The sequence below is a fragment of the Drosophila melanogaster genome, chromosome 3R (assembly GCF_000001215.4).
Source record: "Drosophila melanogaster chromosome 3R".
In the NCBI taxonomy this organism is placed as follows: Eukaryota; Metazoa; Arthropoda; class Insecta; order Diptera; family Drosophilidae; genus Drosophila; species Drosophila melanogaster.
Window position 1 is genome coordinate 28,458,203 of NT_033777.3, and position 26,325 is coordinate 28,484,527.

General features: G+C 43.4%; 1 protein-coding gene across 2 annotated transcripts in view; it reads left to right on the top strand.

Moving 5' to 3' along the window:
- The window catches only part of beat-VI (beaten path VI), a 56,607-nt gene extending 39,995 nt beyond the window's left edge, over positions 1–16,612 (top strand). Inside the window, exons 3-7 of one of the 2 annotated variants that reach the window (NM_001276106.1) lie at positions 3,805–3,997; positions 5,513–5,604; positions 5,877–5,987; positions 13,953–14,222; positions 14,445–16,612. In NM_001276106.1, the coding sequence (NP_001263035.1) occupies positions 3,853–3,997; positions 5,513–5,604; positions 5,877–5,987; positions 13,953–14,222; positions 14,445–14,825 (999 nt within the window). In that variant the 5' untranslated portion in view covers positions 3,805–3,852 and the 3' untranslated portion in view covers positions 14,826–16,612. The remainder of the gene's footprint in view (positions 1–3,804; positions 3,998–5,512; positions 5,605–5,876; positions 5,988–13,952; positions 14,223–14,444) is intronic. The other variant, NM_143362.3, reaches the window with a different exon arrangement.
- The last annotated feature ends 9,713 nt before the right edge of the window (positions 16,613–26,325 follow it).

The window sequence follows — 26,325 nt, forward strand, 5'->3', positions numbered from 1 at the left end:
CTGCTGCAATCAAAGCGTGGCCCTAACCAGCAGGAGCAGCAGCAGCAGCAGCATTAATCCTTCATTGGCAATCAGGAACCTGTGATGAACTCGCCTTGCCTCACCGAAAAACGGAAGTTGTAAAAACGCCAACGCCGCACAAAAGCAAACATTGAAGGGTATTTTTGGGGGCCAATGGCTGGCGGCTTCCTTTTTGAAGCGAGCCAAAGAAGATGGGGGCTAACCAGTGGCACGGAACCGATTATAGTATTCCGTATTTGGATTCTGGATTCAGATCCGACCCCGTGGGGCATTCGTCAAACGACGCATTAAGCGGGGCAATTGTTTCGCCAAGTTTCTTTCTCGCTTTCGCTTTGTTCATTATGTACTTTCTGCTGCTTTTAGTTCTTTTATTATGGTTTCGTCTCGTTTCGATTCGTTTGTCCTTGGTCCTTGGAGCAGAGCGAAGGGCCTTCATTCCGGCAAGGAGGATGTGGCATAAACACTGATTGATTGATTAGAGGCTGGAGATCTAAGAGAGGCCGGAGGAGTAGCAGCACCAACGGCAGCACAAGTGCTCGAGTCGCCTCGCACGGGGCACTAAACCTAATGAGAAGCCCTCGAGCAAGTGTCGCATCAATCAAGGACGCATTTAATGCGATATAAGTGTGTGCGTATGATAGCAACGATTTCTCTTGATTTGCGATTATTGTTTAGGTGTATACGCTCCGTCTGACAGCCGGCGATTAGCAAAGTGGATCAGCGAAATGAATGAGTTTCAGGACCGGCACAGCTGACTGAATCCTTTAAGTACTTCTGTCCTTAAAGCTGTTCCACATTCCCTGTTTTCCATTTTTCTCTTTACAACAATGCCAATTTTCAGCAGCTCAAGTGTCGGCGATAGGCATCATAGCTCCGAAATCGATGCTAACTGGACAGCCAACTGGGCTTACCTGCTGCTGGCTCAGCACTCTGGCCTGTCATGCCTTCCGCATTAGAAACCGGTCAGCAACTGCTCTCCAATAACTACTTATTGGCTACACTAAAAAAAAGCTAAAGAACAACAAAAATTCAAACAAGACACACGGGAACTTTTCAGATACAAGAGGGTATTCTCTTAAAGTATACGTAAATAAATAAACAGTCCATGTTAAGAATATATGTAATATTGAAAATTTTATAAGATGCATATTTTCTATATATCAAAATAGAAACATACTTTTAACTTGAGTGTGCCTGTTGTTAGTCGTACACCAATCGATTGCGTTCTGCGAACGATTTCAGGTCATTCCAGAAAATCATATAAATTGGCTCGGCCACTGCTTTTGATGGGTTTGCTGACGTGCCCACCCCTCCGATTTCATTCGATTTCAACTCCATCGATATCCCCGCGTACAGATACTATTGCCCCCGTCCATCGGTTTTCGATTTTCGCAGCCCCCCGGCAAAGTGCTCATTATCAGCTGAAATGTTGTCAATTACGGATTTTCGTTTGCTTTTGTTTTGATTTGACTTTCAATTGAATTTCTTCTCGGAATTTGAATATCCGCCATTGTCCTTTGTCCTTGGCATCGTAGCCATCGTCACGAGCGGTTGGCTCCCCAAGAATCCAAATCCGACCGGAACCCCATACCCCGTCATCCAACCATCGACTTTCCCATTAGGTTAAGCGTCCTTTTCAGAGCTGACTGCTTATGATGAGCTGGGCTCTTATTGGCAAACTGCAAACTTTGTACATAAAAAATTAATTTGATTATTTTTCCCCAGCGCTTAGATTTGCGTTAATGACGCCATAATCAACTGTTTTATAGCACTTTAAAAAAGTTAATCCGACACATATACACTGCACTGGACATTTTATATAGCTGAAGCTGTAACTTTTTTAATTACACACGTTTTCATGTCTGGCAAGAAATTTTGATGCCTCTCGAAAAGCGCCGAATAATAATTTGTTAATTTACTCTGTTTATTATTATGATCTACGGAGCTCGGTTGGCTTTTCAGGGCACGCACACATACATTAAATGAAATATTTCAATCTTATTTAACTCTTCGAAGCACAAAGGACTTTGGGTTGGGCCAGAAATTTACTATGCGGAGAAATTTCAATTAAAATCATAATGAAATATTTGGAAATTCGTTTTTATCAAATTTGAGCCGGACTACAAATTTTGTGAATTCCTAATGCCAGAGAACACAATGGCTGGTAATACCAAAGGGGCTGAGGAACATCAGAGGATATCAGGCCCACAACCAGGCAACCGCAAAATAATTTCCCTTAGTGCCCCGAAAACAGAAAGGCTATTAGTCAGAGAAGGCCTGCTGCTCCGGGCCAGGCCATTCGAACAATAACACCGAAACATTAAAGTTCAAAATGATGACCCGAACATAATCGACTTGCCTACAATAATATTTAAATTTAATTTAAATGCTCACATGAGGGCATTTAACAGAGTCGATCCAGAAAACCAACCCGCAAGCAAACAAATCGATGAGGATGTGTCTCAATCTGCCGGACAATTTGCAAAACGATATGCTCGAAATGTTCGAAAGGAAAGGTCGTTGGGCATGCAAAATGCAAAGGCAACACTTCGTCCTGCGTCCATCGTCCGAGGTCCTTCATCCAGTGGGTGGCTGTGTAGGTTAATGCGATTGTTGTTTTTGAGGCAGTGGGACTACGACGGCGATAACTTTGAGTCGCCTGCTTAAGAGCACAAAATGATTGGAGAGCAGAGGTCCCCCGTCCAGGCTAATGGCATTTTATTGCTCCAACTCTGGGGTTTGTCTTTAGTTCTGGTTTTCTCTGTTTATTTCGAGGGATTGCCATTCAAAATTGGAAGCAAAACGCTCTGCGCACTCGACCGTAAGACGATGCAGTAAATGACATATAAGCCCCGACCCAGGCTTATGTGCTTAGGGCGCCTTGAGTTAATGCGTTGATGTGATGATATCATTATCAAAATATCCTGGTCTGTACCGCAGTATCTCCGCTTCTGTATCTGTATCTGTATCTGTATGTGCAGTGTATGCTTGCGGGCCATTTGTAACTTTTGACCATTAGCTTCTGTTTTTGCGGCCAAATGGAAGCCAAACAATTGGTCTTGCTGATTTTGCGGTCTAATTGATACACGACGCAGACGTCTTGTCCTGTCAGCCAAGTTACAAATGCAACCAGCAACTGACAATTGTTTTCAATGTTTTGGTCACTAGTATCCACCCTGTTCTCGAGATCCCTCCTCTCCAGAACTGTCCACTGTTCACATATCCAATCTATTTCAGTTGTCCCAGACGCACCGCCTCAGTCTCCTGTATGCCAAATAAAGCCCCCAGCTGTCAATCAGTGTGTGTTCTGATGCATCTGTCTGCTCTGGGGTGGTCTGGTTTGGTCTCGTCTGGGCGAACGCTGCGTATGCTTAATGCCATTTGGCTCACACGCACAGAGAAGCGCCTGTTGTGTGCTGTTTAGTTAAAGGTTTTTGTCTTGTTGCAAACTTTTTAAGCACGTCGAGCTGTTGAAACTTACGGACGCGTGTCATTGAAAGCCTTAGAAAGTTGTCAAACGGCAGAAGGGGGACACATATAGGACATAGAATGTACTCCGTGGTACAAAGTGCAGAGATATAGACAGAAACAAAGCGCACTGAGAGAGCGGATAAATAGACTGATGATGGCGCTAGATGGAAGAGCAACATTTCAATTTGCTGCTACTGCTGAAACTTTGACAAGTAGCCAGCCAGTTATCAATAAGCCTGAAAGCATCATCTCAAATATGATTATATGGTGCTTCAAACTTTTTCTCATGCACTGCAACTCTTTTTACAGCAGCAACAGGAGCAGCAGCAGATATTGCGACTATAGCGGCAACAAACAGACATGGCCAGCCAAAGGATACGGAGCCGGCCAGAAGAAGGACGAAAAGGACGAAGAATGAGCAGCGCCTGCCGACCGGGAGCCTTGCATACGGCATTCAATATGCTGGCGTTGAGCTGGATTATAATCTCAGAGTTATTGCTCAGTGGTAAGTGTTCAAACGACCCACATATAAATGGCATATTGCAGGGCTTCCTCTTCCTCATCCCCATCCGTTTCCGAATTCCCCACCACTTGAGGCAGTCTGTCATGTTAAACAAGCTGAATTTATTATGCCAACTGCGTGTTGCGGGCCGTGGTTAAAATTGATTATTTAATCTACCAAATAACTGTTTATACACATATATTATGGACTGAACCACCCATTCATCCACCCATTGACCAAGCAAAAAACCAACTCTTCCGCTGAACGGCGGTGAAGTAGTCAATTTATTAAATGGCCCGGGAATGGGCGAGCATTGGCCTTTGATTAATATTGGTTTGTTCAATTAAAGTTGCCATAATTTGGCCAACCACATGCCTGTCACTCCACTTGTTTCCGTCGCCATCCCGCCGATCCCACAAATCGATGAAAACTTTTCGAATGACATGTGTATGAACCGTTGCGAGGACAGGTCATTTATTGAGTACACTACCCTTCCAGACCGAAACTACATATTTATCATGGGCTTTTATGAGTCAGGATAAGAAGACAATGAATATTAAAACATTTTAATATATTTTCATTCGCTCTGAGCCGGCACTTAATCAAGTGCTCGGTTTGATTAACAAATTGTGTTTCCCGCGATCTCGAAATATACATTTAGGTCCGAACTTTTACTCATTTAGTTGAATTTATCTTTATTCATTTAAATAAATGTATAGATCACATTAAGTATATAAGTGGGTAAGAAGAACACCCCGAAATTTAATTAGGGTACCTCACCTTGTAATTGAATAATGTTCCAAGTAAAATTAATAAGATCATTCCACATGCAGATATTTGCTATACCTAAAATGATGTGTGGAAATTCTTTTAAGGCCATATCTGTAAATGTGTACGATTTCATCATTGGCAATTAAAGGAGCATTTAAACGTATTAAAACCTTAAAAAAATTATTTAACTTTAATTGCATATCTCAATGGCAAATAAAACATTTTCTGCTCTTCACGTAAATTAATTTAACGTTTTGTGCTTATGGAATAATCATATTGGCACATCTCTTTATTGGAATTTATTTTTAAATTTCCAATTGATTCGAATGAGCCATGTTTAATGTTGATAGTTGCGGCAACTCGCGTTGAATTGCGCTATTCAGCCGGTTCAAACGAAAATTGCAAATCGAAATCGAAACGAAATGGAATAAAATAAATAAATTGCATTTAATGCAAGTTAAATTTTTGGGCCGTACCCTCGACATTGTCATAAATTAACATGGAAGTGGAGTTGCCGGTAGTTCATGTCTGATACCATTCCTTTGCCGCCCGGTTGGGTAATTGGGTTTTTCGGTATTTCTTTTTTTTTTATGCCCAGTGTAGACCGCCTTTCCGTTTCCCGTTGGCCCCCGAAAATCGAATTCGTACGGTTGCGTATACGACATGTGGGACAAGTCATTCGGGAGATTCTACGGTTAAACGACTTTTGGGACTGTCTTTAATATTAATGCCACCGCACTCTTTCAGCTCACTGCCTGAAGGACCTGAAGATATTTGTACCAGAGGCCGTATTAATGGGAAATGCAGCGACATTGTCTTGTCAATACGATTTGGAGCAGGTAAGCGACACTTCCTCCAGGTATACTCGCGGGGAACAGCAGCCAAGTCAACAATACGGAGGATATTGTCGTCGGCGGCATGCTTAATTATTATAATTACTTGCACTTTGTCTTGCCGTCGACGCCGTCGCTCCAGCAGTCTTCTGCCTCCTGCCGCCCGTCGCCTATTGTCCTGGCTGCTCCTTCCGCTCGGCTCCTTCGGCTGCCACAGCTCCTCGACTATTCACCACTCAAGCTTTTCATTAACGCATTTTCCTTCCGTTCCTTCGCAGGCGGCGCTTTACGCGGTACGCTGGTACTTCGGACAGGAGGAGTTCTACCGCTACGTTCCACGCGAGGCCAAGCCCACATTTGTCTTCGCCGTTGCCGGCATTAATGTTGATGTAAGTTAAATTAAGCTGAAGATCGCACAATGAGCACAAGCTGCTCGTATTTTACACTATTAAGTATGATACTCCTCGGAATTCGAGGTGTTCCAGTAGTATAGAACATGCTCATTTCATTTGATGTTCATTTTAATGTATGAAAATATTCAAAAAGTAAAGCTAAGTGTGAGGAGAATTCTTTTAAAGTTGTTCGTCTACATTGAAATGAAAAAAGAGAATTAAAAAGCGGATTTGAAAAGTCAGTGCTCGGTATCTGTTAGTTCGGCCTTTTGATTATAAGTCCCGTTTGTTTTGTTTTGGTTTTTGCTCGCCCATTGTCGGGTTAATGGACAAATCACTGGAGCAGAAGGGCATGTGTTTCGCTCGGGACGAGTTTGCATTTCAACAAATGCAAAATGGGAAAGCATTCAAATGTTGTGCAAATATTTAAATGCGGACAATGCCGGGGGCAGTCGCAGTTGCCGCTGGCGTCTTGCCGCCTGTGTGTCCCTCTTTTGGTGTCACCCATTTTATTTCTATTGCTGTGCAATATTTGTTCACTTTTATTTACAATATTCGGTGGTGTTTTGCATTTACAAGTGGGCATGTGTGTGTTGTCTGTGTATGAAATATTCCGCTCTACAATTCGGAAAGTGCCACGACACACACACCAACATGCAGCTGGCTGAAATATTGCGAAAAGTGCAAAATAGTTTATGGCGCGGCTGCTGGCTAACAAAACAAACAAATAAACAAACAAATTCTGCACTTGCAGCAACAAGGAGCGGACAGGATAGCCCACCTAGTGAGGAAAAATGCTCGGCATTCGGTCTTCCATGCTGCACTCATTAATAAAAACAACAGCCGCAAAGTAAGCGATAAATTACTCGACCAGAGTCCAGTGTGAAAAGTGGCGAAATTCTTTGAACGCCATTTAAAAATCACCGTTCAGTCTTGCCAAATTCATGGGAAAAGCACCTTAAAATATATAAGCAGTATACAAAATCTTCTTACCAGAAAGAAAAATACAACTTTAGTAGTAGTAGTATCTTTAAAATCGCTTTAAAGACTGGCTCAGTACTTTGAAAACACCTCAGTAATCTTAATCATAAATATCGCATTAACAATTTAATGCTGTTGTTCAATGTACAATTAAATATTCAACTGATTTAAGAACTCGATAACATCTGCTTTCTGCCGATCAAGTGCACGTATTCAAATAAACAGTCTGTGCGAGAGCGTCGATTTCCGAGGGTTGTGAAAAACGAATCGATTGTCGTATAATCATAAATAAATAAAATTGAATTTACCATGAAAAATTTGTATGGTCGAAATATAAATTGAAAACTCATTCGTCCGCACATAAAACTGCAAACTCATTTACAAACACTTCGGGCCACATTTTTCAAATGCGCCAAAAGGGGGAACGTTAAATAATCATAAATAATGGCATAAAGCGAGGGTGCAATGATGGAGTAATGTTTGTTTTGTGTAAGCGAAACAAAGCAATCGAGGGATGGCGAAGGCTGCTCCATAGAAATAATTTGCCCCCGACTTCCGTTTCCGGTCTGTCTGTCTGCCTGCCGCTCGCTCTGACCAAATTCCATTGGTCGTTTTGGCCATCTTAACTGTATCGATAATGGCGTGCTGGCCACATCAATCAGCGTGGACTTGATTAATTTGCTTTGATTGTGTCTTTAATTTGCACACCCAGTATCCCCAATGCATTGGCCGAGACAAAACGAGGAGGAATAAGAGAGAGTCGTGCGAAAGAAAACCGAAATAAAATACAATAAAATACAGAAAAAGTAAAGCACTCCCTGCTCAGATGTTAATTTGCCACTAATTAGCATTCAAAGGCATTTTTGCACTAATTAAATATTTCGATTGCAGCGTTCGGGGTCCTTGGCGTTCTGTGGGCGTGGCTGTGGGCAGTGCAGTGGGCGGGCGTCAAGCTATGCGTGTTAATTATTTCCCAATTCCATCTCCCCACCGATCTTTATTTGGCCTTACAGCGCCAGCGAATTGGAAACTATTCAATGAAAACGAGCACGCTCACAAACAAACCAATGCATTGAGGTTAATGCGAAAATTTTTGTAGCCTACTTATGGGAGCGCTGCAGATGGATGCAAACTCATTTTAATTTGAGCAAATTTTCACTCCACTCCCGAGCAAAACGGCTTGAGACGCAATCAGCCGTTAACCGCTAAAGGTGAAAAGCGTAAGAAAAGATGGGAAATCCGAGTGGAGTGGAGCTTGGGCAACCTGTGGTCGATTGCATAATGCAAATGATTTAGCCATCGTGCTCGCTGTGCAATTAAGTTTGAAGGTTGCCCATAGTTTTTATATCCCACCCCACTGGCCCCGCTACTGATGATGATGATGCCATGTTAAAAGGTGGCTTTTGAAAAGTGCAAAAGTGCAAAAACTAAACTAAAAAAAAAAAAAAGGTGAAGGTGGAAAAAATACCCTACACCCCAAGGCAGCAGCAACAAATCGAAATGAGGCGCCGGCAGCTGTGTTTTCCAACTTAAATTGATAGTTGCCGGCACTAACGAAGGCAAACGTCAAAGGCCACACCACAAATGGAAATGGAATTTTTAAGTTATGCCAAGGCAACTGGGCCAAATGAAGAGGGGAATGGCTAGTGGATGCAGAATGCAGAATGCTGGATGCTGGATGGTGATAGTGAGCCAGCTACGAAATTGTGGCAAGTGCCTTAATTGAGATTAAAACATTATAACTTGACTTGTTTTACTTTTGCTAAATCATTTCAAACAGCTAAACACGCTTAATGAGAAAAGTTACGCTCGTGCCAAGTTGGCGGCCATTATGCATATGCATACATGTGTGTGCGAGCATGTGAATGTGAAGGAGCGTGTGTGTGGGTGAGGGGGCGTGTCGTAGGTGTGGTGTGGGCGTGGCCCATAAAGCATCGAGCACTCGAAAGGCAGCTGCAGCTGCTGATGATGCTGCCGCTGACATCCAAAGGCACTTGTGGGCGCACTGGGCGCTGCTGTAGATGGGGGCGTGGCCGACCGACCAAAGTGCACTCGTGTCGTCCACTTGAGCGTTATTGGAATGTAAATGTATGCATATTAAGGCGGTGGGCAGGAAGTCAACGCCAAGTCGCGTCGTCAAATCTTCAAAAGTCATTCAGCAAGGCAAAGCAACAGCCACGCCTACCGCCCTCATGCATCACACTCGGAGAAAATATCGTGGAGCTTTGACGTTCGATAATTGCTTTCTGATTTAGGACAGCTCGAATTTAATAACAACATTTAAAAGGAATTTTAGGACACTTTTAATAAATATTTTCCTTTGCTATGACTTATGTCAGACATATTTCTTAGTCCTAGATTTTTCTCTGTGCAGTACTTTACACATGTCAACGGGGACAACAGCAAAAAAAAAGTAAATATATAGAAATGTAAAAAGAGGGAAATAAACAGGAAAGCCATCATGTTAAATGTAATTAAATTTTTAATTTAGAGACAGCGCTCGCTTCGCTGGCAATCTTCAATTAAAAACACAATTACCAGGCCGCCCTCTCAGCGGGTTGAGGGTCATCCTTCAAAAGGGGTGAGGGGCAGTCCTTTACAGAGCGGGACAGGAATAGGATATGCCAAGTGCTCTAAAGTTTTGCGGCTTATTCATTGTCAGCCACAACAATAAAATCGCCAGCAAGCCTCTGTCCCTGTTCCTTTCTCTGTTGCTGTCTCCCTTTCTCTGCCATCGGCTTGTGGACACACTTTTCCTCGGCATTCACCCGCTTTTCCAGCCGCGGAGATCCCAGAAATTTGCGCCCCAAAAACTTTTTGCACACTGTCAACACGGAAGGAATTATTCCGCATTAAGTTTGCGGTAATGGCAGCGTCAGTCGTACTCCAACACACACACACACACACTCGAAAGCAGTGTCCTTTTGGCTTTTGCCTGAGTGTCCTGGCTGCTGGCGCGTTTGCTTTTAACATTGTTAATAACCCGACACGCCTCGCATTTATGCACAGCAATGTGCGCTTAAAATTAATGCACTTGCCTCTGGGAAATTTCAGCGGCGGCCGAAAAGGGAAAACTGGCGACAGAAGTGACCAAAAAAGTTGGCCGTTGTCTATGGTCTACGATTTGAATGTACTCCCAAGGGTTTCCCCTCTTTGTGGGCTTCTTTAGCCAGTTGTTAATTAGATGCACTAGACAGGAGAAGGAGGCGAAGAATTAAGTGTGCAAAGGGCAAGGGCTAATTTTCTATGGCTGATTCAGGCAAGTTTTTCAGGTTTTAATGGGCTACATTTTAAGATACAAGGTAGTTTTCTTTGTTGCAAAATGCCGCCCAGAATGCCAAGTTCTTTTAAGAAGTTTTGTTTTAAGTTTTTCCAAAAATATCTTTATATTTAATAAAAAATTAATATTTAAGTTCGATTGATTTTTTTAAGAACTTTGATATTTATTTTACTTAATTTGTATCCTTCTTTCAATCACAGTGGAGTTTAATCCGTGTACCTTATGAGCTCTCCCTTTCTGAGGACCCACTTCAATTTCCATTAGCCACTCAGCCTAGTCACATGCAGGCATTTTCCCCAAGCCATTTTTCCCCAGCCATTTTTCCGCTGTTGTTGTTTACGCCAGTGCGGCGGCCTTGGCTAGAAATTGTTGTGTGACAAATGGCAACAAATAAACATAATAAATAAAAATGCGAAATGCATTCGTGAAGTGTGCACACCCAGCTCCCCGGAATCGCAGAGTGTAACTAGCTGAGTCCGTCCTGCAGTCCTTCCATCCAAAGGCCGCCAAATGGCATTGGTTAGAGGGTCGGTGGGTTGGGGACTGGGGTTTTTCGGGTGCTTTAGTGGGGGTGGGGCATTCACTTGGGCGTGCTGTTGTCTGCCGGGGCCAACAATGAGCACAATAAAAAGCCATGCATTTTCCAAACACCAAAAATTGTTCATAGCAACTGCTCTGGCAGCAGAAGAAGAATAACAACCGCACCGGAAACATCTCATTCACTAAATTTGTGGTCGGTTTTTGCCCAGCGTTAGGCAGTCGAAGTTGTGAAATGCCAACGGCAACTGGAAAATTCGCAGAAGTGGGTGGCATGGCCGGGGGAAAATTGGTTGGAGAAAGAGGAGCCGTTAGTTACAACAATGCTCTAGGCAACGGAAATTCGGCATGACATAATACGTGCACATGGGAGTGTGTGAGTTCGTGAGTGTGAGTGTGTGTGTGTCGTGGAATAGGAGTAAAGGAGTGTCTGTGTGTGTGCGGTTGTGTGGCCGCGACTTGAGTTGATACAGCAATAATTCATAAAGTGTTGCATGCAAACGAGGATGCTGCAGCTGAGCTCCGGCTCACACAGATACTCCGCATCCTCGGGTGCGCGTGTGTTAGTGTGCCGCATGCGACAGCGTTGGCAAAATTAAAATTGCTGCACAACAAACAGCGGAAACTCAGCGAGGAGCCAGCAGTCGCAGGAGGAAGATGGAAACGGAAAATGGCTGCGGGAAAGTGCTGGGAAAATGGAATGGAATGGGTTGGGATGGGTAGCAAAGAGTAGAGTAGAGAAAAGTGAGTCAGGCAGGGCACTGCAATGAAATTCATTGTATTCTTACAACTCGACGACTCTGGCAGCTCAGCTCAGCCGGGCCGAGAGCTTTTTTGCCGTAAAGTTATTATTTCATAAAGCCAGAATTATTGAAACAATACTTTACTCTCACACATGGGTTGAAGGGGTGTGCGTATGTGTTGGCTGGGAAAACTCCTGTGTGTGTTTGGCTTGCAAAATTACGCTTTAGTGGCGTCATTTCATTTCTTTCTTCTTTTTTTCTCATGCCAGAAAGATGCAGCTGTGGCTGCTAAAGCAATATAAAATATAAATAGAAATTAAAAGCCAACAAATAAATAAAAAGGGGGAAACGGTGTGGGCCGAGTTGGTACAGAAAAAAAAAACTTTTCACGACAAACGCAACTTGAGTTGAGTTTTCCCTGCCTCACATTTTGCTACTCTTTTTTTCTGTTCTTGTTTTCTCTGCCCGGAGGAGCAGTTACGAAATGGCCACAGTTTCATGCGAGCAAACTAAAAGGATGAGTGTGAGTGTGAATGTGTGTGTGTCATTCCTCAAAATGGCAGACATTTGCGTTTGTTTGGCGCGCTTCCTGGCGCTGCCACTTCCGCTTCCGCCGCAAAGAGCCACCGAGAGTACCAACAAATAAAGTCACATGCAATTAAATAAATATGACAGACGTAGCAGTCCGCCGCAGAACAACAAGAAAAATCCCAACCGCACGAAGCAGTTGAATAAATAAAGCGGGGTCAGGAACAACTTTTCCGTATATGTTTGATTACATAATTAGTGTCATTTAATTAGAGGGGGTCGAACTCGCCTCAGGCCCAGTGAAAGCGGCAACTCAACCTGTTTGTGTGTACAGCTAAATTGAAAATATTATTCAAATGAGATACTTCAACATTTAAAACAATTATTTGCTTTCACAACCTTGTGTACATTTCACTTTGCTACACTGCAATGTGTACTATAACTTATACTATTGTATATAGATAATTAAACTTTACATATAATAACTTTAAAAAATAGTGTTACATTTGGTTTACTATTGTTTATTAAAAACATGACCAAGCGCTACTTCATAAGTCCCTAGCCCCCATACGTCATGGAAGCCATAATGCATCTCTAGCCCAGTGCACATTATTCATGGATCCAGGCACACCCCCCTTTGCATATAGAGAACCTTATCAATACGATTCGCATTTGTTTTCATTTTACGATTGCGTAACGAGATCAGCATCGACAAATCCGAAAGCCACTAAAACCACAGCTCGCCAGGGGCCACGAAGCAGCCATTCCATGGCCAATATGCCAATTGGCAACCGCCGCAGAGCACAGGGATTCCGCGAAGGGGTTCCGAGAAGGGGAGGGTAACGGGGTAAATACCAGAAGGTTGTAGGTGCCTGGCGGCCCTTATCGACGGCGTTATCTGCGAATGAACTGGCACAACTAGCTGGAAAGAAAACAACAAACTAAATAGGAAAAGCCAGGCCAAGCCGAGCAATGCGCCAAAGTGTTGAAACAATCGTAAAAAGCTGTTGTTTGCCGCGGGGCACTAGAAGGAATAAAGGATGGGGCATGGTGTATTGTGTTGTGGGTGGATGCTCCTCTATGCTGATGCGAGTATATGCCAATAGCAATAGGACCCACCGACCGACCAACAACGGCAGCCATGCCGGGATTAGGACAGATGCAAATGAACAAAGCGATGGCAACGTTCGCGCTCTGGCTTTGGTGGCATATGCAAAACTCGAATGCGAATGGGTTGTACTCGTTCCTGGCTGAACTTAAATACAAAAGGCCAGGACTGCGATAAAAGGACCTCCCTCACACACACCCACTCATACAGGCTGGTAGGTAATCGCGAGTGGTTCGCTGCTGAAGTGGATTTTGAGTAGGATATTGCACAACTGTTTGCCAAGTGGCAAGCGCTTGCTGGCAATTAACAGAATATGCTAAACTGCGACAACGAGTGCGATTCAAAAACCAAGTGGTCTCGAAGCGGGAATACCGTGTCAATGGATATCCAAAGGGTGGTTTCCCTTTGCCAGCTAGCTCTTAGGGTTCGGCATACCCAAACGAATCGAAATTTCGCTTCTGGTACTTACTCATGCTCTGCTGATTACCAACAAATGCGTTGCCTGCGCATTTCATGCCATCTGATGTGGGTTTTTCGGGAGTGGCGATCGGAAAGAGGAATCTGTTCAAAGATGGAGTTTAATTCGTTTTGGATATTGACAGTGACAGAGACGCATTTCCATTGCAATCGCACTTTAAAAATAGACATTATTTGAGGTTCCCAAATCAGTCAAATCCAGTCTAGTGCAAAAGTCAGTTAAAGCGAATTGTTATCAGTTCGAAAAGTATTTTATACCTTTTGCTTGCAAGGTGCTTTAAATCCCTATTCCATTTGCCCACTTTCAGCTCGCCAACTCGGATGCCACGTCGGTGACGTTGAAGGGTGTCACCCGGGAGCTGAGCGGCAGCTATCAGTGCGAGGTCTCCGAGGACGCACCGCTCTTCCACACCGAGATTCGATCGGCCCACATGCAGGTGATTGAGCTGCCCAAAGACGATCCGGTGATGCAGGTGGACAAGAAGGTGATTGGCGTGAACGACAACTTCAAGGCTGTGTGCACGGTGGGCCCTTCGTATCCGCCGGCCAACATCACCTGGAGCATCAACGGAAACCAGGTGAGTTGCAGGACACTCAAGCACACTCGAAACAAGAACAAGTACACACGCCTGACAATTACACCTTTCCAAACTCGATATAGTTTAGTTTAGTTTAGTTTAGGATATTATTTTATTAAGAAATTAATACTCATAGCATATATAGACAACTTAAAAACATTAACATTGTCCTCGACTGCATTAAGCCAGTATACTGACTTATTTCCCACTCATCCCTTGCAGATCCGCAGGACGCCGCTGCAGCGCATCTCGCAGGACACCTACGAGGGCTCCACTACGTACTCCTCGCTGGATATCTACCCCAACAGCCAGGCGCTGCAGGGCTTCTTCGAGACGAAGTATCAGCACAGCGTGAACCTGCAGTGCGTGGTGACCATCCGGCACATGTACCACAAAGTCGTGGCGCAGCGGATCGGGCTGAATGCTGCGCCGCCGACGACCATATCGCCGAATCTGCTGGGACTCGAGGGATCCAAGCGGTATGCCAACGGAGATCCGGACAACTCGGCGCTGACAGGCGCCTCGCAGCGCTGCTGCATTTGCTGTGGAGCCTTTGGCGCTGTTTCGCTGGCGATTTTCACACTGGCCATGGCGCATCTGTGACCGCAGCGGACCGCTTAAATCCGCCATGGAAAACGCAAATGCAGCCGGACAAGTCACCTCCAAGGATGAAACAACAGCGCGAGCTGTGTAATTAAAAAATAACAAAACAGAACGAGTGCTTGATGGCAGAAAAACAGCAAAGGATATGCAAAAATCAAAAGGAAAAAACAAAAAAAAAAACGTATTATGGGTTTGGGAGTGGGGAAAAGTGTTGGCGACAGCGTCCCTGGATTGTCAACGCCTAATAGCATGTCCTTGTATTTCGTATTTATTTTTTATTTGCCTCATTCGCCAAACAAACAAAAAAACTGGGTCGCAGTCCATAAGTTCAAAGCGAAGGAATATTTTCAATGCATTAATTAATTTGCGATGGCTACATACAAAATTCTGATAATAACAATACATTAAACATAAGTCAGCCGGGGCTGAATTTCCACACAAGCTCGGGCATAGATCGAAAAGAAGGTTAAAATAATAATAGTAAAAGTAAATATATAGCATAAATTTAATACGTAACACACGTAATTGCATGTTGTGGATGAAGGCGTGGTGTTTAACTCTTCGAAAAAAAAAAACTACAAAACTGCCTGCAGACAACCAGAGTATAGAAAAAAGAAACGAATCCATAAATTTAAATAAATTAACACATGCACTTGCAAACAACACTTGCAAACAAATTACATAACAAAAGAAAACAACAATTAATAAGCATAAGCGACACACATTTAACTACTAAGTACACCCTACCCTCCAACTACCACAGCCTAGGCACATAAGTTATGTAAATAATTACTGTAAAGAACTAAAGAAAAAACAGTAAATAATAAATTAATAAATACGAAACCCTCACATGGGCAAACATTAATTAAAGCTAGAGCAAAATGTGTGGAGAAAAAGTTAAATACAAAACTAATTAAGTCCTTATGAAAAATCAATGAAATCGGAACAGTCAAAATGGATATTGGCCAAATTCAGTTTAATTGGATTTGTTTTCATTTCAATTGTGGCTTATTGGCGGTATCATTTTGTCCATTTTCTGTTGAATGTTTTGTTTCCGTCGAACGGTTTGTGTTAGCAGCATAAGATGGACTTTGTTTTAGATGAAAAATTTATATAAATAAATGCAGCGTATATATTTATCGAGTAATGATTGCCGTGGAGCGGAACTTTAGTGGGTATATGTTAGTTGAAAGATGTTAAGAGTGCATTCGGCGAAACGCACTGAAAGTAAATCCAAACTCCTTGGCCAAAGGACTATTTTTAGATGTTGATGCGCAGCGCAAACTCACAAAAATTCAGGTTGCGTTTGATTATGAATCGTGTTCTGCATAATCGTATTTCTCAGCTAAGAAACGAAAATGTTGGAAATATTTCCAATTACTGAGTAAGCCCAAAAAGCAAAATAATGTAAATCAAAAGAGAAGAGAAACCGATATTATTTTAGCGAGTTGTGGCAGATCGAAGTAACTGAAACCCAAACTAAACTTAACTAAACTGAAATGCAAACTAATAACAAAATGTAAAATCAAACTTAAATACAGGAAAATGAGAAAATAACAAAAGCCGATGAGAGTCGAGCAAACGAGTCAACGGGATGAAATTATATATTAAATATGCATAATTATGAATAATTTAATGCGAGTTAAGCAAAAGCAAAAAGGTCAAACGAAATCAAACCACACAAAAACCAACAAAGTGCACGCCGATGTGGGCGTGGAATTTAGCTCAAAATTAAATGCGATAAAGGCAAGAATTATATGACGAAATAAATAAATAATACAAAATGTACAAACGTTGTTTTATTGCAATTTACGGGTTTAAGCTTTGAACACTGTTTGTGTCGCCTAGCACTTTAGGTGCGCATAATTAAGGCAGTGATCCCCTTATTAGGACACACACACACACACTTTCGCATAGGGGGACCGTTCAAGGATGCCCATAACGAAGTTGGTCCTTGTTTCTCGCGTTCGCCAACAACAGCTGCACTTACATGCAACACCAGTTACCCACTGAAGCTGATACCGCTGATGACACAGCCGGGGAGTGCTAAACACACACACACACACATACACACAAGGGAGGAACAGGAGCCAGGGATCAGGGTCCTGGGAACAGGAGCAGGACCAGGCCATCACCAGCGTCTCATGTTTTGTAAATTAAGCAAACAAATTAAGTGCACTTGGCACCCGGCTTGCTCACACACACTTTCCCTACACGCCGTGTAAGCACATTGTGATTGTAACAAAAGCACATATATCAAAACACGTATGGTGGGCACGCATCGCCTGGCGCTCGTCCTTGAGCATAGCTGCCGCTCAAGGACACCGGTCGCCCACCCCCGGCACACCGTTAGTTTGTCTTAATTAGTTGCAGCAACAGCAACAGGAGCGACAACGCCACAAACCGTGGCACGATGCAAAGGCCACAGAATGGCAAAGCCATCGCGACCCACCTCGTATTATTTACAAGCCATTGGCTGCAGCCAAGACCCAACCACAATTTCAACTTTGCACCACCAACCTAGGAGCTGCCTCCTCTAACACACCGCCTTCTCAACCCTTTGCGCCATAATTGTGCAGTCATCGTGCTGTTTAAAGTTTTACACGTAACCATATTGCCAAGGAGCTCGTCGCGCACACACGGCGTATGCGTAACGCAAAATGAGTAGGCAAAACGCCCAGCCATTACACATACGTATGGATACGTGCCGGGGGAAAACTCGGGTCTCAAGAAGCTCGAGACCTCTTCAATCGTTTTCAATACTGCTGACACAGCTACTAAGTAAACATGTTGCTTATTCTGCTGAGTAAATCAACTATAATTACACTCGACTACAGGTTGGAAAATAGCACTTTGCAGAAGAAAGGTAAAACTTATGAAGGGTAATGCAACTCATTTAAGTGAATGAAATGGTATGCAGATGCCCATTCATATCTTCTTATAAGATGTCTCTCCATTTCAATAAACTATGAGATACAAAAATAACCCTTAAACGTTTTGATCTGAAAAATACTCGTATCTTGTTTGGCAGTATAACAACTTCATATGATTATATTTGAAATAATTTGCGGCATTGAAAGACCATTCATCACTGACAGCTCACTCTGTAAAGTTTTTAAACCCTGCTGAAATGTGTTTCCGATTAGAATGGCAGCACTATATGGCTGATTCTAATCCCAGTCGCTATGCGGCTAAGCCAATACTAATGCAAATGCCCCATTTTAATTAAATGCGTATCGGGCAACAAATAATGCAAATGGGATACCGGAATACTGGGATACTATACTGGAATACAGCAACGCCAACCCGCTTGCCAGAAACATCAGCAAAATGAGTTGCATATTTTGAAGCACGATCTATCGCTCCCTTCGAGTGGAGCTCCGAAATGCCAGGACAATGTTTCACAGCCTCCGCCACTTTTGGGGGCGTGACAGCGCCGAATGATTTGGTTTATGGTCGCTGCATGCATTTAACAACACAAAACGTCGGCAGCAAACACAGTGGCCCCATTGGCTGAACAGCCAGCTGACTGGCTGGCATTCCGAACGCAAAAACATTGTTAAAATACAGCAACATTTTTGGATTTATAGCGCGCTAATCGCGGCCAAACAGCAAACGGCAGTGGGCGACTTAGCTGAGTGGGTGGCACTACCATTGGGCGAGGGTCTGGCATTCCAAATTGTAATGGAAATTGAAATGCAAATGCACGGCATGACATTTACGAGTGCTTCTGCAGCAGCGGCAACATCGGACAAGAGCCAGGACAGGCCCTGCCAAAAACTCCACAATAAAATGTTGCAAGTAAATACACGGGGAGAAGAACAAAAGAAGGGTTTCTAAATTAGTTCAAAAATTTACTGGACCAACCGAAATTGTATGGTTTAATGATTTCCGCGCTTTGGTTATTTAATAGCAACTGTTCCCATTGAAAGGTGACCTTTTTTCTTGATAATAAGCCGTTTTAGGATAAGAGTTGTCATGGGTATAAGTGGATTCATAAATGGGCAGTTTTTCGCTCGGTGCAGTACTACGGCGCCCGTTGGCGAAATCGACGTGCACTTGGCAGGCCAGGCGGCTTACTTGGCCGGCATTGTGTTTTCATTTTCCAAATGCAAAACAAGACACTGCCGGCCACGCCCTCAAATCGAGACAGCCTATAGATTTATGGCCCTGCAATTAGCGAAAGAAACAGATTTTCGCCGAGAATACAATATATATTCATGGCTTAGTCGTGATGGCCGCAGAGATGCGGACGGGGTTCGGGCTCAAACGCTTTATGGCATCATTTTTGCGAAAAGAAGGCACCCGAAAACTGGTGATGAGCATCTTTTATGACAACCATCCGACGCCTTGGACATGCAGCTGACGGGAACGTGATGAATGCAGCTCTCGGAGTCGACATTGCATCATAAATTCAGCCAGTGACGTTTAGCAGCATCCCCCGGATGGCTGAGATGCAGTGGCAGAAGGTGATGGCGATGGCTGTGCCATAATGCCAAAGCTACGTGCATTCCATTTGGCTTTGATTCGGGGCCATTGATCAAATCAAGGAGCTTCGAGCAATAAAGTTCTGGATTGAAAACTAGCAAATAAACAGTTATTTTGGCCTGTGTCTACTGATGGAACATTAAAAGGTGGAGTGGATCTACCGCCGAGGGGGGAAATTCCGAACCAATCGTTTAAGCAAATTGACTTTACTTGTCTTGTCAGCCGTTGTTTGGCTTGAAAATTTGTTAATTTTGCGTTGAATTAAGATAAAATCTGCTTACACTGGCTTATGAAACCAAGCATCTACTCAAACCCATGTTTTCAACGAAGAAGTTCCAACCCCAAATGAACCCTTTTATTTCGGGCTAACTCTTTTGTTGCTGGCGGAGCCGTACTCCACTCCCCCTGATTGTTTTCAGATTCCGAGAACAACAAGAGCAACTCGGCAACAGTTTATTATTTTTGCTCATCAGTGAAGGCTTCTTCAACTTCCACTCCACGCCACTCCCACTCGAAATGATGTTGTAGGCACTTTTTTGGCTGCCAGAGAAGCCCTTTCTGCAGCAACAATTTGTAGCGCAGAGATTAAAACTTTTAATTTGCTTTTAATTAATTAAGTTGAAAATCACAGCTGAAAGTCACTGGATTCCTCACTCCCAGCTCTCGTTTACACGCTGCACGCTTCACCAGTTGGCAAAGAGTAACGCCCAGAAGCCCGAAATTGTTTTACATGCCGCCTTCGAACCCTTGTCGTTGATGTTCGTAAATGAAAGTTGTATTTTTATAGGTGTTTAACTTGCTGGGCAAACTCGTTTACCTGGCATTTAGTTTGCTATCATTAAAGTTGGCCAAACTTAAAGCGTGTTTTGTGCTATTTTTGAGGCTCTCGAAAGTAAGTTTTCGGCCCAGCCATCGCAGCACATACTTGTGTGCAGTTACTATCGAGGCGACTTGGCTGGAAACATTCATCAAAGTAAAAGTGGAAAAGTTCCTCCTCTGGCGGAGTGGCCATATGCAATTCAATTTGCATGGTGCGCCCCGAATCAGAAGCAGAAACAGAAACCAGTTAGATTCCTGGATAATGGCCAAATAAAGCAAATTTTCAGCCGAGAGAGAGAGTTTTTGGTTTTAGCCGTAAAGCTAATTGAAAACTTTAGTCGATCATAGCGCCAACCCGAACCGGAAATAGCCTGCTTTCTGCTGAGCATCAAAATATTCCCTGTTCTGACATGTTCAACATTTCCACTGACTTTTCTTTTGTGCCGCACTTTTCGCCATTCATGTGGAAGTCAAGGTGACTGCTGATGCCACCTGATACACGCAGCTGCAGCTTTTGGCCCAAAAAAGAAGGCTACACGCTTGTTACAGCACTCAATGCACTCGATGTCCGCTGCCTTTCCCACTTTTTCAGCCGTTCTCTTGCCTTCTGCCACATATCTTTTGCGGAAAGGAGCAAGACGACTTTTGCACCATGGATACATGGAGGAAAAATATCTGTATCGCATTCAAAATTAGGTTGTTATTATATAGTATTTAGAAATTATATGGGATAAGGCTGTTTTAAAGTATACTACATGTAGAATTGCATATTTCTGGCTCCTTCTGGACAAAAAACTAAAACCCTTTTGGATAGGTAATGATGGACGTATGCATAATTGTGCTTTTACGTGTTTTAGAAGAACTAAGAACTAGAAGAAGAAGAACTAGAAGAATTCAAAAAGAACTATGTAGGATTTCGATGGGGAACCGATAATGCTTTGTCATTTTTTGCGGTGCATATATTTTTCGGTTTCCTCACGTGCCTTGCCGCTCCTTTGTGTGCGCAACGTGACGGAAATTAGCGTGGCTTCGTCTGTGTGTGTGTGACTATGACTATGTGACTACGTCCCATATTTATTTTGCCACTCTGCTGTAGTTATGAATGTACAGATACAGATACAGACACATGCATCCTTAGATTCCCGAAAATTCTCACTGGCATTTTCATTCTTTTTATTTAATTTTTTTTTTCGTTGGCTCTGGCAACTGTGATTGATGTGTGCACATACCAAGGGGTGTTTCGGTACCATGGGGGCTTGCTTTCCCCGGAACCCCTTCAACGGCCGCAAACAAACATTTTACGTTTGAGTACGCGCCACTTTTGGTTCGGCGCTTCATTCTGCTTTACTTCGCCAGAACACGAATTTGCGCATATTTGCTTTATATACAAACACTCGAACACAGACACACACACACAGAGACAGGAGCCAAGGCAACGCTCACATGCGCACACTTCAATCTTTTATCATAATTTCGATGCTGCACGCCTCATAAATTTGTTTGCTGAAAACATTTTCACTTCATTTATTAGAAAAAACAGACGGCCCACCCACCATTCAAGCACCCACTCTTTTCATGCCATTGGGGAAATGCATTTCCACCAACTGCTAACCATCTCGGTTTTTTTTTTCGTTGTATTTTTTGTATTTTCTCGCCCCACACCCGAAGCCATTTGCATATGAAATTGCAGCTGACTGTTTTCCATCTTGGTCAATTATTTGGGCAAGGCAGCCAGTGTTCGGCCTTTTATGCGTTAATTGCTTGAAAATTGAAACATGAAATTAAATGAAAACAGCCTTCGACGCTCCAGTGTCCCCGGCATATAACTCATACGCCGCGTGCGCCACAAAATGGCAAGCAGACAGACAGACGGACATACCGCCTACAGACCGCCGCGCGACCGCTGTCCGCCACATGCAGGTAATTAATAAAAGTTCAGCCCTTGCCTTGTCCAGCCCCCAAACCACATTAAGTGTCCAAATGCACTGTAACAAATATTTTATAAAGAATCAGGTGTTCAATAAAGATTTTTAAGTGAAGTCATAATAGTTGCAAACGTATTTTTTAAGTAATCGATATGTAAGAATATAGTTACAATAAAACTACTAAGGCAAGACTAATATTCTGTGTGAATAAGTGAGGTAGACCTTATTTCTTTCGCTGTATGAGAGTGTGAGCGACAATCAAGAGACATTTCTCAACGAGTCCTGGCAAGGAGGGGCCAGGAAAACGTTGGGGAATTATAAAATGCCAGTTGGACCAGGATGCGACGTTGGGCCGGTTGACAAGTGACAAATAAATGCGCTTTCAATGTGTTGGTTGTCCGCCTCTCCCGTCCTGCCCTCCGTATCCCTTTTCCCTCCTCCTCTCCACCCCTTAACCACTTCATACTAGCCATGCTGGCTGACAACTGCAGCGAAAACAGGAGCAAACGTAGCGCGAGCCTTCGCTGCTGCGTCTGTTAAATATTGAAATATTTTTGCCTGCCTCCTTCTCGAACGCTGGAAATTATGAAAAATTCACCCTGACATCGTGCCGCGTGTGTGGGCGTTCGTTTGCCCGGCTTTTGTATAATTTCGTGTGTTTTTATGCCGCAATATTGCTTGCATATTTTAATGAAACAGCCACATGACGGCTGCCGCGCACTTTGCTGGCCAGGACACGCCACACCACCCGCCCCCCAAAATCGAGAATTCTTGAGAAGATGCCGCTGGCAGCCGTGACTGACAGCCCCCCCGGAGCATTTACGCACCTGACTCCTGGTTCACTCACTCACAAACAACAGTCATAACATATTGACGTGTTTAACTGTGCGAATGGTGCCAGTATTTCAGGACACATATACATAAAAAGGTACCTGCATATAGGAGAGTTCATGGCAAATAAAATTCGTCCTCAATTAACGAGAAAGCTGTGCCCATTTAAGGGTCAGACCAAATCTGCAGTGGCCCTAACTTTCGATCAAATCATTTTCTAAGAGTAAGATTATGGTTTGGATCACCAGACAGAGAACAAAGCTGAGATCCTTGGATTGCATTCGTGGCACATCCGTTGTCCGATGCTCGTTCGAAATTGTATCAAAGCAATTGGTTGCTCGAATCCTCACCAGCAGCAGCGTACTTCTTCATGTAGCTCTAACTTTATTTATGAGTCAATGACGTCGCCTGCAACTTCCTGTGACGTGACAATTTCCCCGAGCACTTGGCACAAGGCGTCCTTGCGAGAACGAGAGGCGCCAAATGAAAACACGTGACGCCCGAGCAATTGGTGGGCAACAAAGCTCAAGCTTTGAGTTATGGCCAAACGCAATGGTGCACACAAACAATGGAGGCAGGAGGAGGAGCTTGGGATCCACTTCCGAACACCCGGACACCCAGCAACGCGGACACCGGAAGGCAACCACTGGCCACGTTTGCATTTCAATTGACTTTCCGTGAGCTTCGCTCTCCACCACATCCACGTCCACGTCCTTGTCGTCTTCGTAGTCCTTCGTCCGCCGCAGCTCTGCATTTTTCACGATAAAATCATAAATCAGCGCTGAATCAGGTAAATAAAAATAATGCTCGAACTCTGTATGCAAATTGAACCGAGAGTCGGAGCAACGGAGACTTATTCGCTGAGATTTGCCTGTGCAAAAATATGATAAAACTTGAGCCAGTCAAAAAACTTTGCAACTCTGGCCAAAAACTTGACTTTGCTTATGCGAATGAGGTGGCTGGGTGGTGGCTAAAATGTTGAATAATATTGTTGAAGACAACGCTACATTTTTTCTCAAAACTTTTCCATTTTCAGAAGGATTTTAACAGACGTAAATGGAACTGACTCAGCAATCAGACTATGTTAATTAGCCTGCGCACTAAAGGGCATTCCAAATGATTCAGAACGAGGGTAACCAAGCCAAATGGTCACACAAGTCGTTGCAAAACTTGGGTTCAATGAATTCGCGGGAAAGAAAAGCAACAAACGAATCAAAATCTAATTAACAAACCTTTATCAACTAAAGGCATCCCTAGTATATGAAGGTGCAGTTAAAGTTGATTAACTCAGCTGGAATTGGCTAACGAAGAGCCTGTTTTGAGCATCACTTGTGTGTTATATTAACATACTGCTAGTGGCACAAATAGCTTCCAAATTCCTGTGGACTCGTGCGATTTGATATGGCTGCAACCACAACTGAGATTGACCTGTGCTTTATTACTTCAAAAATGCGGCATTTGGCTAATGCTCAAAGGAATCGATCGAGTCCATGCCGGCGATGATGGCGCATCGCTGGCCAATTATACGGCTTTGAGGGCATCAGTTTGGGATTGGACCGTTCCTCAGGCGTCGACTCGTTAAGTATCCGCAAAGGATGCAATCTCTGCCAGTTACTGAAATTCGGCTTTGTGGCAGACAAAACTGCATTGAAGTTGTTGCGGTTACGGCTCGACTGCCTAGTTGCCTAGTTGCCCGACTGCATGGATGCCATGGCAATTGGCCAACGCAGGCGTCGTCTTAAAGTAGGCCCAGTTTATTAATTAACGCAACCCGACCGACCACTATTCCGGCTTTGCATCCGGCAGCCCAGCAGAGACGCCTGACCACACTTGGTTTGATTCCAACCGGATGGTAACTTGGAACTGGGTATTCAGTGCACACTGGCATGCATATTGAAGTGCGATTGCCGGGCTCTGGGCATGCTCCTCCTGCATCAATTATGGGCATTCAAAACTGTTTGTAACCATTTTCCAAATGTTCAGCTGGCTAAACAAAAGCCCGTCCAAACCCACCCAACACTACGTGGCCCCATGGAAACCGTTTCGCAAAGCCCATTGGGAGCCCAGCGCTTATCTTCACCGTACAGGTCAAGGGCTAATAGGTATCGATCCAGAGCTACCAGCCCAAACATTGGCCTTAATATTTTTATAAGACTGATGGTATCGAGTAATAACAAGGAACCAAAAAGCTTGGAGGCGTGAAATTAAGCTGGGATTAGAATATTGTATATGTATATATACATTAACAAGAAGCTGTGCTGTGCTTTAAACATATCGAAATAACAAAAGAATTTTTATTAAAAATATTTAAGCTTCAAGTTAGCTCGACTTCTTTGGCCTGTTTGAATAGTTCTGCACACACCTACGACTCTACGGCTCTAATTAGGGAGTATGACTCCGGGGCCCAGGAACCTCCTTTCAGTTGACTTCGTTTTCAAAGGCATTCCCCGCATCATTTAAAAGTTATTAAGCACAAATGCAAACAGACGTTCGAGTTGTCTCGAAGCCATGGTTGTGTTTATCAAACTTGTGTGACGTAGATAAATATGCAGTGGGGGCACGTTTCAAGCGGAAACGAAGCAGCACAGCAATAAAAAGTGTTTGATTTTAATGAGATTCGAAGTATGTATATAATTTTAATCATTTTTGTGTAATATTCTCTAGTAGAGACATGACATTTTTATATTTCTGCAGCGCATAGATATTTTGCAGCACAAAGCTATATATCAAATCGCTATAATATTTTTACGTGTACGCAAACAGAGACTCTTATAGAAAAGGCACACACACACAGACACACGCACATATGCAGAGTGAAGTCAATAAATTCTCATTTCGCTGGATGCGTGGAATATTTCACCTGCAAACAAAGTGTGCTCTTCGCTACTCTGCTCTCCGCAAACGCAATAATAAATACAAATAAAAACATGGCGCATAAAGATTACAGCCACCGCAAGCGAATGCTGTAGCAAAAGGAGCCAACTCATCCAGGAGCTTTCCATCCTGCTAGAACCCCCCCCCCCCCCCCATCCCGCCATCCACACACTCTCAATCCAATCTATATTAAGTATACGCACCGTTTGAACCATGCATTTTAATGATGTCTCCCGTTGGCCCGGGCTCGTCACCTAATCTTTCGCCCGGTCTCCTGGCCTCTCGCCCTCACATCCACCTGCTGTGACGACGTAAATGTTCATTTATTTTAATTAGTATTGAGCCGGGTTGTCCCTGCACTGGCGTCTTCGATAGATCAAGGTAGCAGGGTGTGGCGTAGGACTGAGATTATATCCCGAAATGTTTTCTCACTGAAAAAAATGTATACAACTTATTGTATAATATATATTTTTGCTCAATATATGTTCAGAAAGTTAAATTGGAATTAAAATTTAAAAATAACTTTAATGCTTTGATATTGGTGCTTCCTTAGATGATTCGAT